At 41.8% G+C, this 14,804-nt stretch overlaps 1 protein-coding gene across 1 annotated transcript in view; it reads right to left on the bottom strand.

Annotated features, from left to right (window-relative positions):
- Nucleotides 1–14,425, bottom strand: part of ALDH7A1 (aldehyde dehydrogenase 7 family member A1) — a 37,483-nt gene extending 23,058 nt beyond the window's left edge. Inside the window, exons 1-7 of the mRNA XM_004420255.3 lie at nt 14,204–14,425; nt 12,857–12,910; nt 12,234–12,299; nt 6,857–6,937; nt 6,402–6,525; nt 3,020–3,152; nt 1,089–1,133 (exon numbers count right to left, since the gene is read on the bottom strand). Of these exons, the coding sequence (XP_004420312.2) occupies nt 1,089–1,133; nt 3,020–3,152; nt 6,402–6,525; nt 6,857–6,937; nt 12,234–12,299; nt 12,857–12,910; nt 14,204–14,395 (695 nt within the window). The 5' untranslated portion in view covers nt 14,396–14,425. The remainder of the gene's footprint in view (nt 1–1,088; nt 1,134–3,019; nt 3,153–6,401; nt 6,526–6,856; nt 6,938–12,233; nt 12,300–12,856; nt 12,911–14,203) is intronic.
- Between the last annotated feature and the right edge of the window lie 379 nt (nt 14,426–14,804).

Below are 14,804 nucleotides of genomic sequence, written 5' to 3'. Positions count from 1 at the left end.
ATTGGCATTAGATGTTAACTCAGGGCTGATCTTCCTCACAAAAAAAAAAAAGCTCAAAGCCACAATAATTTAGAACATTTGAAACTAATATTAAAATTGATATTTTAACAAGCTGCTTAATAATAATTGGCAAGTTAGTTCACTATGTTTACATTGTTTTGTTTTGCTTTTTTTTAAGGTTTTTTATTCTTAAAAACTGCTGGAAGAAACTCATTCTCATGTGTTTTGCATAGCAAAGTTCTATTTAATATTTAATTTGAACACCCCTGCCTTGGACAATATCCTTTCCTCAATATTACATATTCCTTTCAAGTAAATACTAACACATACTACTCTCTCTTTTTCAGCCCCCTTTTCAATTCCTAAGCCAGTGTTCCTAAATGATTTTCCAACATTAAGGACCCTCCTACATATAGATTCCACCATAAGCTCTCTACCAACAATTCTTAAATCAGAGCATGCAGACCACGCAACGATGGAACATCAAGGGTGCCTCATCACCCTGTGTGGGAAGGGGCCCTCTCCTATACACTCTCTACATTCAGACTGATAAATTAGTAACACTGATTTTATGGCCATTCTCAAATATGAATAAGAAAAACAATAATAATTTCTTAATCAAAAGATGAAATATATTTTAGACAGCAGAATCAGTGGAACAGTATAATAACCATTTCTTTCTGTTTTGCTAACAGTCTATTAAACAAAAGCAATAAAAGTATTAACTGGGTAGAAATGAAAACCATTAACATGTTGAACAGTTATAAAATATAGCCCATAAATTGCAAGGATATTTCCTTTCCACTGGATTTGTTTTTATTTTGCAAGTGACAAAAAATGTTTAGCATAGCTCCAGTTCAACACATATCAATATGTCATGTTTCCAAAGAGTTAAATGATATAGCTCTGAAAGAGCTCTAAACTATAAAACGATATAAAAATGTTATTATAACCAAAGGAGAAAGAGGTTATCCAAATGCCACACTTAAATAAATATGACACTTTCGTGTCAGATGAAAAATTCAGTGCCTATCAGCGCCTTTCGTGATTATTTCATACCCAGGAATAAGAAAGCCATGCATACTTACTTTGTGACAGCTACACTAATGAGGGATGTTGTTGGAGCGCCTTTCCTTGAAAGGGAGCAAAAAAAGAGGCAACTTAACTTGGTGGAAATCATAAATACCTTTTAAGGATTATCAAGCAGAAGCAAAAGTTTGTGAGAAAAAGTTCTGTCCAATTAGACACAATTGAATCTAGTAACTAAAACAGAAATCTGTCCTTCAGTTTGGTGTCTCTGGGACTTAAAGGACTACAAAACTTTCATGAACATAAAAATGACACCAAGCAGTTTTGAACCTGCTGCTGCACTGATCATAGGAACAGTTACACTAACCTCTGCCAATTATGGGCACTGAATGAAACAGAAACCTAGCAACATGAACTCTTGTTGGAAGGTTCAGAGCTGAGAAAAATTATACAACTAGCCTTTGGCAACATGGTGCCAAATCATTAATCCTCCCAACTATACCTTGCTTTTGTAGACAGTGTTTGAGCACGTGATATTAAGATCCCTACAAAACTAGTGGGACAGATACAAAACAGGCAAAAACAACTCCTGATTTTCCTGACCTAAGTTATTTCACTGAACATGAAAGCTAAAAACAAGCAGTATTTTGTCATCTATAAAATACTGACATGGAGCCAGCCCCATGGCCTAGTGGTTAAGTTCAGCCTGCTCCGCTTTGGCAGCCCAGGTTCGGTTCCTGGATGCAGACATACATCACTCATCGACAGCCATGCTGTGGTGGCGACCCACATACAAAATAGAGGAAGATTGGCATAGATGTTAGCTCAGGGCAAATCTTCCTCAGCAAAAAAAAAAAAAAAAAAAAAAAAAAATATATATATATATATATATATATATATAGGCATTTTCCCAGCTAACTTTTACTATCAAATATTTTATAGAGATGGAAAATTTAATGCATCAACAGGAATTTTGGCTAAGTGCCTCATAATCACTTGGGAATTCACTATCAAATTTTTATTGAAGAAAAAAAAGAGTCAAACTTTAAAAAGAATGTTGTGACTTATCGCAAGTTCTTTTTTTTTCTTCTTTTTGTTTATTCAGTTTTCTATTTGGGGAGTGTAGTATACTAAAGAATATATCTGGTCTTTGTCCCCACTTTCTGGCATAAAGCTTCAAAATCCCTTGGAATTTCCTAAGTGATAGAAGTGTGTTTGTTATGCTTAACAAGACGATTTGTGGGGGCCCCTAGACAGCTTCAGGATGGGGGCTGGTCACTGGTCACCAGAAAGACCAACCATGGGGAGGGAAGGAGGAATGGAGATTGAGTCAATCACACGTCCAATGATTTAATCAATCGTGCCTACGTAATAAAACCCCAATAACAACTCTGGACACCGGAGCTCAGTGGAGTCTCCTGGTTGCAATGGTGACGTGTCCTGACTTAACAGGGAGATAGGACAGAAGTTCTGCATCTAGGCCCCTTCTAGGCCTTGCCCTATGGGCATCCTTTATAATAAAACTGTAATCATTAAGTCTTGTGCTTTCTTGAGCTCTATAGGTCATTCTAATGAATCAACTGAAACCGAGGGTTCATGGGAACTTCCAAATTTGTAGATGACTAGTCAGAACTGCAGGTGTCCTGGGGACCTACAGAGCCAGGGACACTTGCAGCTTGTATCTAAAGTGGGGGCAGTCTTGTGGAGGACTGAGCCCTTAAATATGTGGAGTCAGACACTAAATTCAGGTAGTGTCAGAATTTAATTACAGTACACATGCTTGGGGTGGAGACAATTGGGAGGAATCGGGGGACAAGGCTGTGTCAAAAAGATAAATATTTCACAACTAGCAGGTGTGACTTAACATGTTAAATGAAAGAGCAGAGTAGTAGAAAACATTTCAATACATTTAAAATACTTTTAGTAGTAGTACCTGAAAATGGCTACTTTTATCATGTTACTAGTGGATAAGAAAGTGAGCAGATCTTACCAAAGGCAGACATTCCCACAGATCATTGCAATGGCATTGTTCCAGCCATACACCGCAACAGGGAAGTTGAATGCAGTGATGATTCCCACCAGGCCTACAGGATTCCACTGTTCAATGAGCGCATGGCCAGGTCCTGAGAGCAGGGGAAGGCATGGAACATGCTTACGCGTGTTAATTTAATGCATGCCAAGTCAATAAGAACAAAGGTACACCGGACTAAGTAGGGATTCCCACTTGAGTAACTGTAATTACCCCTTGTCTCCCACTCTAAAATGTAAGATACCTTGTAGTGGATCACCTTACACAGCTGTGGGATACTGATACCTCAATTAAGCATACAACAAAAGCTGTTAATTCTACACTACCTTATAAACCATAATGATATCCATTAGGCCTCTGATCCTCATAGGAATTCTGTGTGGATCAGGGCAGTATCAGTCCCATATGGAAAACAAGGAGACTTCAGAGAGCTGATGAGAGGTGCCTTAGGTAACATGATGGCAAAGGGCAGAACATGACCAGAAAACACAGGAGTCATGACTCTCAGGGTTGTTTACATTGCTTGACGAAGCCCTCAGCTAACCTCTCCAAATTTAAGGTAAGGTGGCTTATTTATAAGAAAAAAAGAGTTCTAATAATTACATATATATTGAATGAATTGCACAAATCTTTACATTCATTATAGGAAGACTGAAATTAGAAAATTTAAAGTCACCCACAATCCCACGAGGGGCTTATTTTAATCACAGGCAGCTGGAGCAGGGACTGTGACAGTTCCCAAACTCTGGTTAAAACCACAGACAACCGGAAAGGTAGTGCTCCCACTCATCCTTCTTTCTGGTCACGCTCACTGCTAGCTAGGAGCAGGGAACCCACCAGTTGCTGCACCTCATTCCCAGGCCCTCCTTTAGTCTAGGCATCCTAATCTCCATTGAGATGATGGGCTGGCACAGCCTCTTCCTGGCAGGGCCTGCCTCCTCCTCTCCTGCCCTCCCCTCCTTATCCTTCTCCCCAAGGAGGCCAGTGCAGATCTGACGACATCACTCCCTTGCTTACAACCCTTTGGTGTCGGGACCACTACTGTAGCTGCCCTCAGGATAAAGTCCAAACTTCCTGACAGGAAAAGCCCCCTCCCAAGGTTCCTTCTCCACCCATCTCCCCCCTCACACTGTGCCCTCAGCTGAAGCAATACAGTTTCCCAAATAAGCCACGTTCTTCCATTTTAAGCTTTTGCACAGGTTTCTTCCCTGTTTAAAACCACCCCTGCCCCAGCCCTCTAACCTCCTCTTCCTTGAGGACTTCACTTGGATCACCTTCTCTGGGAGGCCCTTCCTGACTGTCCCCCTCAAGGCTGGCTTAGGGGCTGACCATCCTATCCACCCCATCACAGTGCTCACTATGCTCTATTATAATTACCCCTTAACTTATCTCCCACTCTAAAATGTAAGGAATCTATACGCTTATAAATTCTTTGAGAACAAGGACTATGCCTTATTGATCAAGTATCACTATTAGATCACCTGGTAGACAATCAATGACTATTTATTGCATTAATGTAGTCAAAGTTACCCCAAAGCCTCTGCACTGATGAATAATCTAATCTTTTTCAAAAATGTATAAACAAATGAAAAACATTTTATTTGGTAAGGCAGGCATTATACAGGTATAAATCAAAGTTACTTGCTTGCATATGTATACTTCCTCAAATGGACAGTTTACTAACTTTTTCAACTGGAAAAACCTATTAAAAGTGTTCAATGACACAAAATTAATCTTGAATAACACGAATTGCAGTTACATATCGGAGTACATTAACTGTACATTTAAAAAGAGTCCCTCAAATCTTTCTATGAGTGGGGAATTTGCACAACATTCCAAGAAAAACATGCACTTTAAAAAAATACATTTCTTTTCTTAATTATAAATGTAACATAATTCCCATCAAGGAAAATCTTGGAAAATACAGAAAAATAGACAGTAACAACAATCAATAATTCTGCCACACAGAGATAACCACCGTTACCACTTAGACAGACCTCCATCCTTTGTGTTTTCAGTGCAGATACACAGTCATTTGTTTTGCTCCATTAACACTGAAAACATTACAAATCACATAAGTCCTTAGCCTCATCACTGAAACCTCCTCAGAGTACAAGCTTGGTCCTTGCAACACAGCAGAACAGTGAAGATTGAAAACATCCTAAATCTTCATCATTTGGGAACTGGTTAAATAAATTATAGTATCTTTACAGCAAATAGCCATAAAAAAGGATGAATGAAGCCTCGTATTGTAATAATATGAAACAATTTCCAAGGCATATTAACTAGGGAAAAGTATAGAACAGAATGTATAGCTTGCTAATGCTTGTGTCCCAAAAAGACACATATTTGCCTGAAAGTGAATAAAAGCTCTAAAGATATACAAGAAACCAGAAACATTCTCTACTTCCATGGGTATACTATGGAGTGTCCACGGGGGTAAGGAGGGGAGCTTTTCATCCTTTACCCTTTTATTTCTCTTTAATTTTGTGATATGAATATATCACCTCCTAAAAAAAACATTAAAACTTAAAAATAATACAACCTTCCCATGAAAGTGTGCGGTACGGAAGATGATCTTCATAAACATGATCTTCAGTATCTCCTAATAGACTACTAAAATTAGCTTAACCTTTGTCTTATAATTTGACATTTACGTCATTTCTAATGTTTCCTATTGATACTACAATGAATATCTTTACACACAAACCTTTGTCACAATTCAGATTATTTACTTAAATTAGATTCTTGGAACTGGTATTAAATGTAAGGAGGCTCTTTGGATTATTTCCAAAATGTTTTCCAGGTGGATTGGCAACTTACTTTGCCACAAGTCCCTATAAAAAACTGTCTTATCCATGGATGTGCCACACTGAGTTTTACCTTTAAAAATAAAAAAATTGGGCCGGCCCCATGGCTTGGTGGTTAAGTGCCTGCGCTCCGATGCTGGCGGCCCGGGTTCGGATCCCGGGGGCGCACCGAGGCACCACTTCTCTGTCCATCCTGAGGCTGAGTCCCACATACAGCAACTAGAAGGATGTGCAGCTATGACATACGACTATCTACTGGGGCTTTGGGGGAAAAAATAAATAAATAAAATCTTTAAAAAAATAAAAATAAAAAAAATAAAATAAAATAAAAATAAAAAAAATTTTTAAATGTCTTGATCTCATGTTTTCACCTGCTTTAGTTTGCATTTCGTAGCGGAAAAATTAAAGATATTCTTATATATTTATATGCCACTTACAATTCCTCTTTTGCAAACCATTCATAGCCAGAGCAGTTTTTGGAGCTCTCTGTAACGGAGAACAAAACCCTTAGCTTAATTGACTTCATTGCTTACTTTCAGAAGGCAAGATGGGTCCCCCAATCATCCGTGATAAGCCAACAGCATAATCACAAATATCCACGTACTCTTGAACTTCTCCCACACCTTCCACTAAGATTTTCCCCATCTCCAAAGACACCTAAAAATACAAAAAGCCAAGCAGCATTTTTCCAACAGAATTCATGTTTTAAACATTAAATTGATAAGGGAGAAAAAAGCAAAACATATTCTGTGTCTGTTTTATGAAGGTGATAAACTTCAGAAAGTTTGTTCTTATTTTTCTGAAGAATTTTAAAACCCAAGAATAGTCTTCACTTTTTCCCGTCCATCTTGTTCATCTTTCCTCTAAAGAAAAGACTTTTGAAATGTATAAATTGCTTTTCTTAAAAATCACACTCTTAGATACAGAGATGCATGATGGCCTTATTCCCCACTCCAAGAATTGTATATTTACTACAGAAATACTTTACCAATCTTCCTAGTACTTGGATCTTCTCCCGCAGGGCATCACCAATCTGTCTCACTACTTCTCCTCGCTTTGGAGCAGGAATCTAAGAAAAGAACGGAATTTTAGTGTCTGATTCAAAGTGTAAACTCATGTCTATAACACAGCATTAAAAAAATGTGCTGTAAGAGAACTAAGTACAAGCACATCAAAGACACATTTTTTTTTTAATCACATCAAGACTATGATATGGCAGGCCCTAAAACTAATACCAGAAAGCCAGAAAATATCTAGATGATAGGTTCATGGCAAGCAAAGGACTGTGCCAAGTACTGAGAGAAATTCAGAGACTGAACACAACCTTTTGGGATGACTCCAGACAGCTTAAAATACCTTCAACACTTACAGGCCTTCAAGAGTCCCAGTGATGTTTTCTTATGGGTCAAACTGATTGCATGCCTAAACCCTTGATTCAGCTTACTTGTAAACTGGTATTCCATAATCCATTCAAATCATACCATTCAGTCACTAAATATTTTCTGAGTACCTACTATGTGAAAGGAGTAATGCGAGGCACTGGGGTTAAAATAAGTGAGGCATTGGTGGAGCTAATTACTATCTAGTGGCATTCATGGAACCAATAACAGAGGAAAAACGGGCAACAAATAATTACAAATTGCTACAAGGGCTATAAAGACCAAGGAAATAAACAGGGTGCTAAGACAGAGAAAAGAGCAGGCTTGGAGGATAAATGGGTAAGTTACTTTATCTAAGATGTTGTAAGGCAAAATCTCCAAGAAGGTGAGATTTAAGCTGAAAGCCAAGGTTGGGAAAAGTCAACCATAGGAATATTCTTCCCAGGGAAAAGAAAAACATGAAGATCCATGAAAAATAAAAGCTAGTTGTATTTGAGGGGCTGATTGGAAAAGGCCAGCCCATCTAGAGCTAGATAAGCTTTTAAGGAGTCAGAATCTTACTCCAGGAGCAATAGGGAGTCCTTAATGGGTTTTAAGGAGCAGAATAAGGTGATTTGCTTTACCCTTTAAGATCACTACCAGATGGGTAGAGAATAAATTGGAGGGGAAAAGAGTAGAAGCAGGGAGACCCACTAAGAACATATCCTTGTAGCCTAGGCAAAAGATTATGGTGACTTAGTTTTAAGACTGCAGGGAGACAAAAAGTGGACTCGGGATCTATTTTGGAAGTAGAATGGGCAGGACGCCCTAACGGGAAAGGTGTGGGAAATGGAAGAACTAAGGATGCCTCCCTCGTCTCTGGCTTGAATAGCTAGGTAAATGGAAGTATAATTACTGGGATGAAGACAACTTGGAAGAAGTGTCAGGGTTTATTGGAGATGAAAAGTAGACGTTGGGCCCTATTAAGTCTGTGACGTGATTCATGAATGAAGCCATACTTTCACCAACTGCGATCAGCACCCCTTTTTCTTCCAGCTCTTCTGGATGAATTCTACCTCTCCTTCAAAGGCAACTAAAAGGATCATTCCCCTCCATGGAACCTTCCCAACCCCCAGGTTGGAGCCAGTTTCCCACTCCCTCCTCACAAAGAGGGCCATCACAGCACTGCTCATGTTCCACCTCCCAGAGCTTGACCGTGAGTTCTTCTTTGCTCTCTATTCTTTCCAAGTGTATCACTATGTCTTAGCATAGCTTTTCTGGAGGGTAACTGGGCATTCTATTAACATTTAAAATGCTCCTACTCTTTGACTAGACAATTCCACTTCTGGAAACTGAGTGTATACATAAGCATACGCAGGTAGAGGCACAACCTTCATTGCACTGCTGTTCCTAGTACAGAAAAACAAACCATCTAAACGTCCATCAGCACAAGACTGGTTAATTATGGAACAGCCATAAAACGGAGTACTTCACACTCTCTGCAAAGAATAAGATAGATTTATAATGAAAAACGTTTAAGAGCTATAACAGGATGATAGAAAATAGCAAAATAATGCATAAATTTGAAAGAATATATAAGATGTTAACAGTGGTAATTTCTGGGGAATGGAATTATAATAGACTTTCATTCCCCACATTTTATACGTCTGCAACATTTGCCATTCTTACGATGCATGCACTCTTTTGGATACAGGAAACAAAAACTATAGTGTTAAATGAATCAGCCCAGATCCTATACATTTCCTGGAGCACAGAATGGTTTAATGATGTTTCAATTGAATTTAGCCCACACATTTATAAGCAAATTGCTTAATTTCAACTCAGAATGGCCAGTACATGTGGCCTTTTGCCTCCCATTCTGTGCATATTTATTCAGTCTTTCAATCAATAATTATTGCACTTTCTGTGTGCCAGATACTGTGCTAATCCTCAGGGATACTAGGGAAACAAGGCAGCTAAAAATCATGCCCACCAGAGCCGACAGTCCAGCAGCGATGACAGAGACAAGAGACAGACAATTACAATCTCATGTGGCAGGTGCCACGAGGGAGGAGACAGACTATACAACTGGAGCAGGTAGAAGTGTTAATTTAGCATCATTTGGGGATAGAGGGGGAGGAATGAGGCTTTTTAAAGAAGTTTAGAGTTAAGACCTGAGACCTGAGAGCCAGCCCAGTGGCGCAAGTGGTTAAGTGCACGCACTCCGCTGCGGTAGCCCAGGGTTCGCTGGTTCAGATCCCAGGCGCGCACCGACGCACCGCTTGTCAAGCCATGCTGTGGCGGCGGCCCATATAAAGTGGAGGAAGATGGGCATGGATGTTAGCCCAGGGACAGTCTTCCTCAGCAAAAAAAAAAAAAAAGAGGAGGATTGACAGATGTTAGCACAGGGCCGATCTTCCTCACACACACACAATAAAAGACCTGAGACCTAAAGCATGATTGGTGTTCTCCAGGTGAAGAGGTACAGAAAGTAGAGGAAAATTATGGGAGACAGAGAACATAGCATATGTAAAGCCAAAGGCAAGGGAGAATAGGGCGGTTTTGGAAAATTATAAGGAGTTCAAAGAGGCAGGAGAGGCAAGTAAGGGCCACACTGCAAAAGGCCACGTAAAGGATCCAAAAAATAGTGGGGAAATTACTAGAGGGTTTTAAATGATGAGGGGGAAATCACAGTGCATTTTAAAATATCACTCTAGTTGTGACGTAGAAAATAGACTCGGGCAGGAAGACCATTAGGCCAGAGGAGAGATGGTGGCTGTCTAGACTACAAAAATGGCAATAGAGATAAATGTAATTTAAGATATTCAATACTTGGTAATTGATTGATTCTCAACCCTGGCTATCCATTAGAATCACTACCCATGGGAACTTTTAGGCTCGATTCCATCCCAGAACACTCAAATCTGGCATCTTCATTTTTTTTTCCAGTTTCTCAGATGATTCGTAGGAGCAGAAAGAGTTGAGAAAGCCGGGATTAGGTTTGGGGAGAGGGAAATGAGGGAGGAGTAGGAAACAAGGAAGACAGCCACATTTCCCATCTGAGCTGACTGGTCCCAGCATGACAGGGCATCAGTAACCTCAGACCCTCCTGAGAGGGGCAACACCAGTCCTCATCCCTGCACATTTCACCGGTGAAGTCACACTTAGAATGAGCATTAAAGACAGCCATGAGAAGGGAACCATGAGCACAGACGCAAGTATGAGCTGAGCCTCTGGGGAAATAATACAAAGATCTCCATGTTAACGAGCTACCAGGCATCAGGTATTCCTTTACTTAGTCAGAGATGGCCTGTTAACAGTTCCCTGTCCTGAAGAGAGGGAAGAGACTCTGGCCCTTCCTCACCAGACATGGAGAGGAAAAATGAGGATGCAGAGGGGATGCAGGGGAGCTGAAACTAGTTCATGGAAGCAAGCAGCAGAGCCAGTATTTCCCACCAGGTTCTCTGTGATTAGTTTTAGTGAAGAGGAAGAAATCAGTTTTTCTAAACTACCATCCCATATTGTTATATTTTGTTTCCTTTTCCCTTAAAGAAAAACATTCCCTTTGAAAAATTCCAGGCTTAACACAAATGAACTAAATGAAACACTGGTTTATCCTCACACAGGCAAGGCCAGCCAAAAGGATCAGGGCCAAGCAGAACTAGCCCCGCATGAGTGGGGATCCAAGAGGGAAAGTACGCAAACCAGGAAGGGATCAAGCTTTGGTCTGTTCTTGGTTGAGGCACCAGCTGCCCCTAAGTCTTTGCCCCATTGGCAGGAGCCCCACAGGCACAGTTAGAAAAGGCTCTGCCTTTCTCAATTGCTTAACTCAAATTCCAACAAGCGGGATCCCCAATTGACTCTACCATCACCCAGGAAAGCAACCTGTTCCCCCTTAGCACCCCTACTCTACTGGGAGGTCTAAAAAGTATGAGAAAGGATGTTAGGTGCAGAAGCCAAACTTACAGCCAAAATCAGTTAAAGTAGAGGAAAGATGTTCTTCATGCTTTGCACAGAGGTGGTCTCTGGGCTGACAACAAAGCTACATCCAACCCAGGGCTCTTCAGGAGAGTCTGCCCCTCCCCAAGTCCCACTAGCAATCACTGACTCAGAGAAAACCAAGGTTGGCAGTCCCAAACCCAGCAGCACTTGGTTCCATAACCAGCAGGTACCGTGGTAGGCCATGTGCCAGGCTCTCGGTAAGCACTTGACATGGTTAAGTCATTTAACCCTCATGATAACTCCGGGAGGTAGGCACCCTGGTCTCCCCTTTTTATAAGACAAAGTACACTGAGGTGAAGTAATTTACCGAAAGATTGAGCTGGATCAACCATCCAGGATATTCCTATAGCCTCAGGCCTAGACTCTTTGGTAGTAGACTAAAAGGGATAGTCAGGATGGGGGGAGGGGAGGCGGGCATTGGGAAATTCAGACTATCCCTGTTCTTTACTCTCCCCTCCCCCAGAGCCTGGCCCTCATCTAGTGACAGCTCAATGGGCCAGCCCAGCTTTAGCCACAGTTCCTACACTTGCTCATATAACCCCTGGTGGAGACAGACGGAAGAGGACGAACCTGCCCCATAGCCTGATCAGTCAGTTGAGGAACTCGAGCCCCTGCCCTTTGAACCAGGAATATTGATCTATTGCTGAGATACTCCCCCCACCATAAAGCTGGCAGGGGAGGGAGGAGAAGGAGCAAACAGGTATTTTTAGCATAGATATTCCTTTCTCTTCGCTCAATTATAAATTCAAGTAAGTTCAGTTGGAGGATAAGAGTGTTCATTGAATTTACGCTGTATCAGTAGAGAGTTTTAATCCATTTGAAATCACCCATCTACTGAAGGCCCAGTATGGAAAAGGCACTGTCCTTGGACTATAGCAGAGGAGATTATCACAGCCCCCAAGGAGCCCCCGTTTCAGCAAGGGAGCACTGACCTGCTCATCACCAGCTGTTTCCTTATCTCATTGCAATTACAAGAGGTAATCCTGCCATGGCCTCCATACTTACATCTGCCCAGATTCTCCATGCTTCTCTTGCTTCCCTGACAGTTTCTTCATAGTCAGCCACACTGGCCTAAATTAAAGATTGGGGGGAGACAAAGGGAAAAGAAGAGAGAAGTGACAATCTCCTCCTAAAAACACACAGATTATTTTTGGAAAAGAAGTGGAAAATCTCTGAGTGATCCTAAGATTTGTGGTTTCGAATGATTTTCACAGCCTACACTTCCAAAAACTCACTAGAACCCACTAAGACAAGTTAGAATTTAACTGTGCTTTTAACCCTTGCTTCTCAAAGCAAAGTCCATTAGCCTCATCTGGGAACAACACCTGATGTGTATTAGAAATTCAGAACCTTGGGCTCCAAACCAGATTTAAGAGGTCAGAACTTGCATTCTAACAAAGTCCCCAGGTGATTCAGAAGCACGGCCTTAAATGAACCCCCTCCCTAGTCCTCTCTATGGTTCACCTTTTCTAGGGCACCCACTCCCCAACTCAAAGAGTGCACAGTCTCTCCCAGACATTCTTAAATGAAAAAGTAACATTATTCTTTGACTTTGTAATTTTATATTGCTCTATCAGTCACACAAACTCCCTGTGGGCAGTTTGCATTTAAAAAAAAAAAACACTTACCTGTCGGACTCTTGCTATTGGCTCATTGTTAGCAGGACAATAGGTCGTGATAACCTTAAAACAAAAAGATGACCACCATATAAAGAAAATGTAATCTCTTCCAAATTGGGGGAACAGACCAAATGGGGGAAGAAAAACAGGAGGAAAAAAATGACTAAGATACAATATCTAAACTCGGAATCTTTATGTTAACTTCTGTTACTAATAACCCACTCTACAGAGCTGGTATTCAGAACCACCTTTCTGCAAAACCCACCCATGCCATCTAAATATTAAGTATATAAACAAAAGCCTGAATGTAACCTGTTGTTTCACCTCTATTTCCACTAACAAGAGACCAAACTGATGAGTTATAATTATTCCTTCTCTTGCTCACTCTGCCCACCCCCGGGGGTCAGAAGGTGAAACAGCCAAGGCTGGACAACTGGAAAAGACCTGTGTCCACACAAACTAGAGAGAGTAATTAGAAAGAAAATCCATGAGTAGCTAAAAAAAAAAAAAAAGGCCTTTAGGAGAGGATGTTTTATCCACAACCTAATGATTAGATGCCACAGGAAAAACAGAATGAAACTACCAATGGGGAATGGGGGGGGGGTGACTTGGGGAATAACTAAACCATCTGCATCTGCTGCAGTCACAGATAACCAAAACGAAGATGTTTCCTCTAACAAACCAGGTTCAATATATAACATTCAACAAAGCTTGCTGGATGTAATATAACATATTCTTATAAAAGCTTTCTTTTGTATGCAGCTGTCAAAAACTCTGGGCGATAATAACCTTACACCTTTCTATCGTATTCTGTAAAATATTTTATTGAGCATTAACTGGGTGCCAGGCATGGTGTTAGGCTCTGGGCAATAGAGAAATGCTGAAAACCCAGTTCTCAAGGAGGCTCAGAGCCCAACGAAAACATGACACGATTTCAGCAAGTCCGAGGTTGCAAACTTCAAAGGATTTCAGGCAAGACGACAACATAAAACTACACTTTAGAGCCTTCCCTGCGGTGCATGTCACATCTGAGGAGCCACAGTCAAGCTCAAAATTAAGACAATTTCCACCGCTATAAGCCTGTAGCATTTCTCACTACAGACAGCAGGACTCTGCTACAAGGTTTTACGTATGCGTGGGAAGTTTAACCCCTAGCAACTCCAAAATGACGTCGACACGAGGACCTAAAATCTAAGAGCATTTTTAAAGCACCTTACGCGAGAAAACTTTGTGCAGAGTCCAAACTTCCCATCCAGTATAATCCCTACAGCGCCAGCGGGGAGTGGGGTCGGGCAGGGCCCGCCCGGCCTCCCGGGCGAACTGAGGCAGCAGAGATTTCCCGGGGCGCCCGCATACCTCTCCCCGGCCGCCCCAGCTTCCATTATACACGCCCTCGTTTTCCTCGCGGAGCTCCAGCTCCTTCAGCCAAGCATACTGCGGCTGATTGATCAGCAGAGTGGACATGAAGGCAGCAGGCCTGTTCCCAAGTCCGGAGAGCTTGCTGCCCCTTGCAACGTGCACACAAAGCTGGCGAGAAAAGCGCCACATACTGAGCACCGGACGCACGACACGCCTGCAGCCCGAAGAGCCGCTGAAATAGAGCCCCGCCCCCCGCCCGGGAGAGCTCATTGGGCAGGCCCCGCCCCGCCCCCGGGCACGCCCCCCGCCACCGCCCCGCCCCGGGTCTTCCGGAGGAGCCCGGAGCTTAGGCCCGGCCAGGAACATTGATGGTGCCACCGAGAGTGAGCGAGAGGGCTACTGCCATCTGGTGAGAGACGCCGGGAACCGCGGCACCAGCTAGAAATTCTTTTCAGCAAAATATTGGCTGTAAAGTACAGTAGGTTAGAGCAGGGCTTCTCAGACTGTAAAGTACATGTAGTCACTCGGCCATCGTGTTAAGTGCACATTCTGATTCAGTGGGTCTGGACGGGGGTCTGAGAGTCAGCATTTCTAACCA

The sequence above is a fragment of the Ceratotherium simum genome, chromosome 4, assembly GCF_057802395.1.
Source record: "Ceratotherium simum simum isolate JZ-2026a chromosome 4, ASM5780239v1, whole genome shotgun sequence".
Lineage (NCBI taxonomy): Eukaryota > Metazoa > Chordata > Mammalia > Perissodactyla > Rhinocerotidae > Ceratotherium > Ceratotherium simum.
The sequence above is the reverse complement of the archived record's forward strand: the minus strand, read 5'-3'. Positions and strand labels throughout refer to the sequence as shown.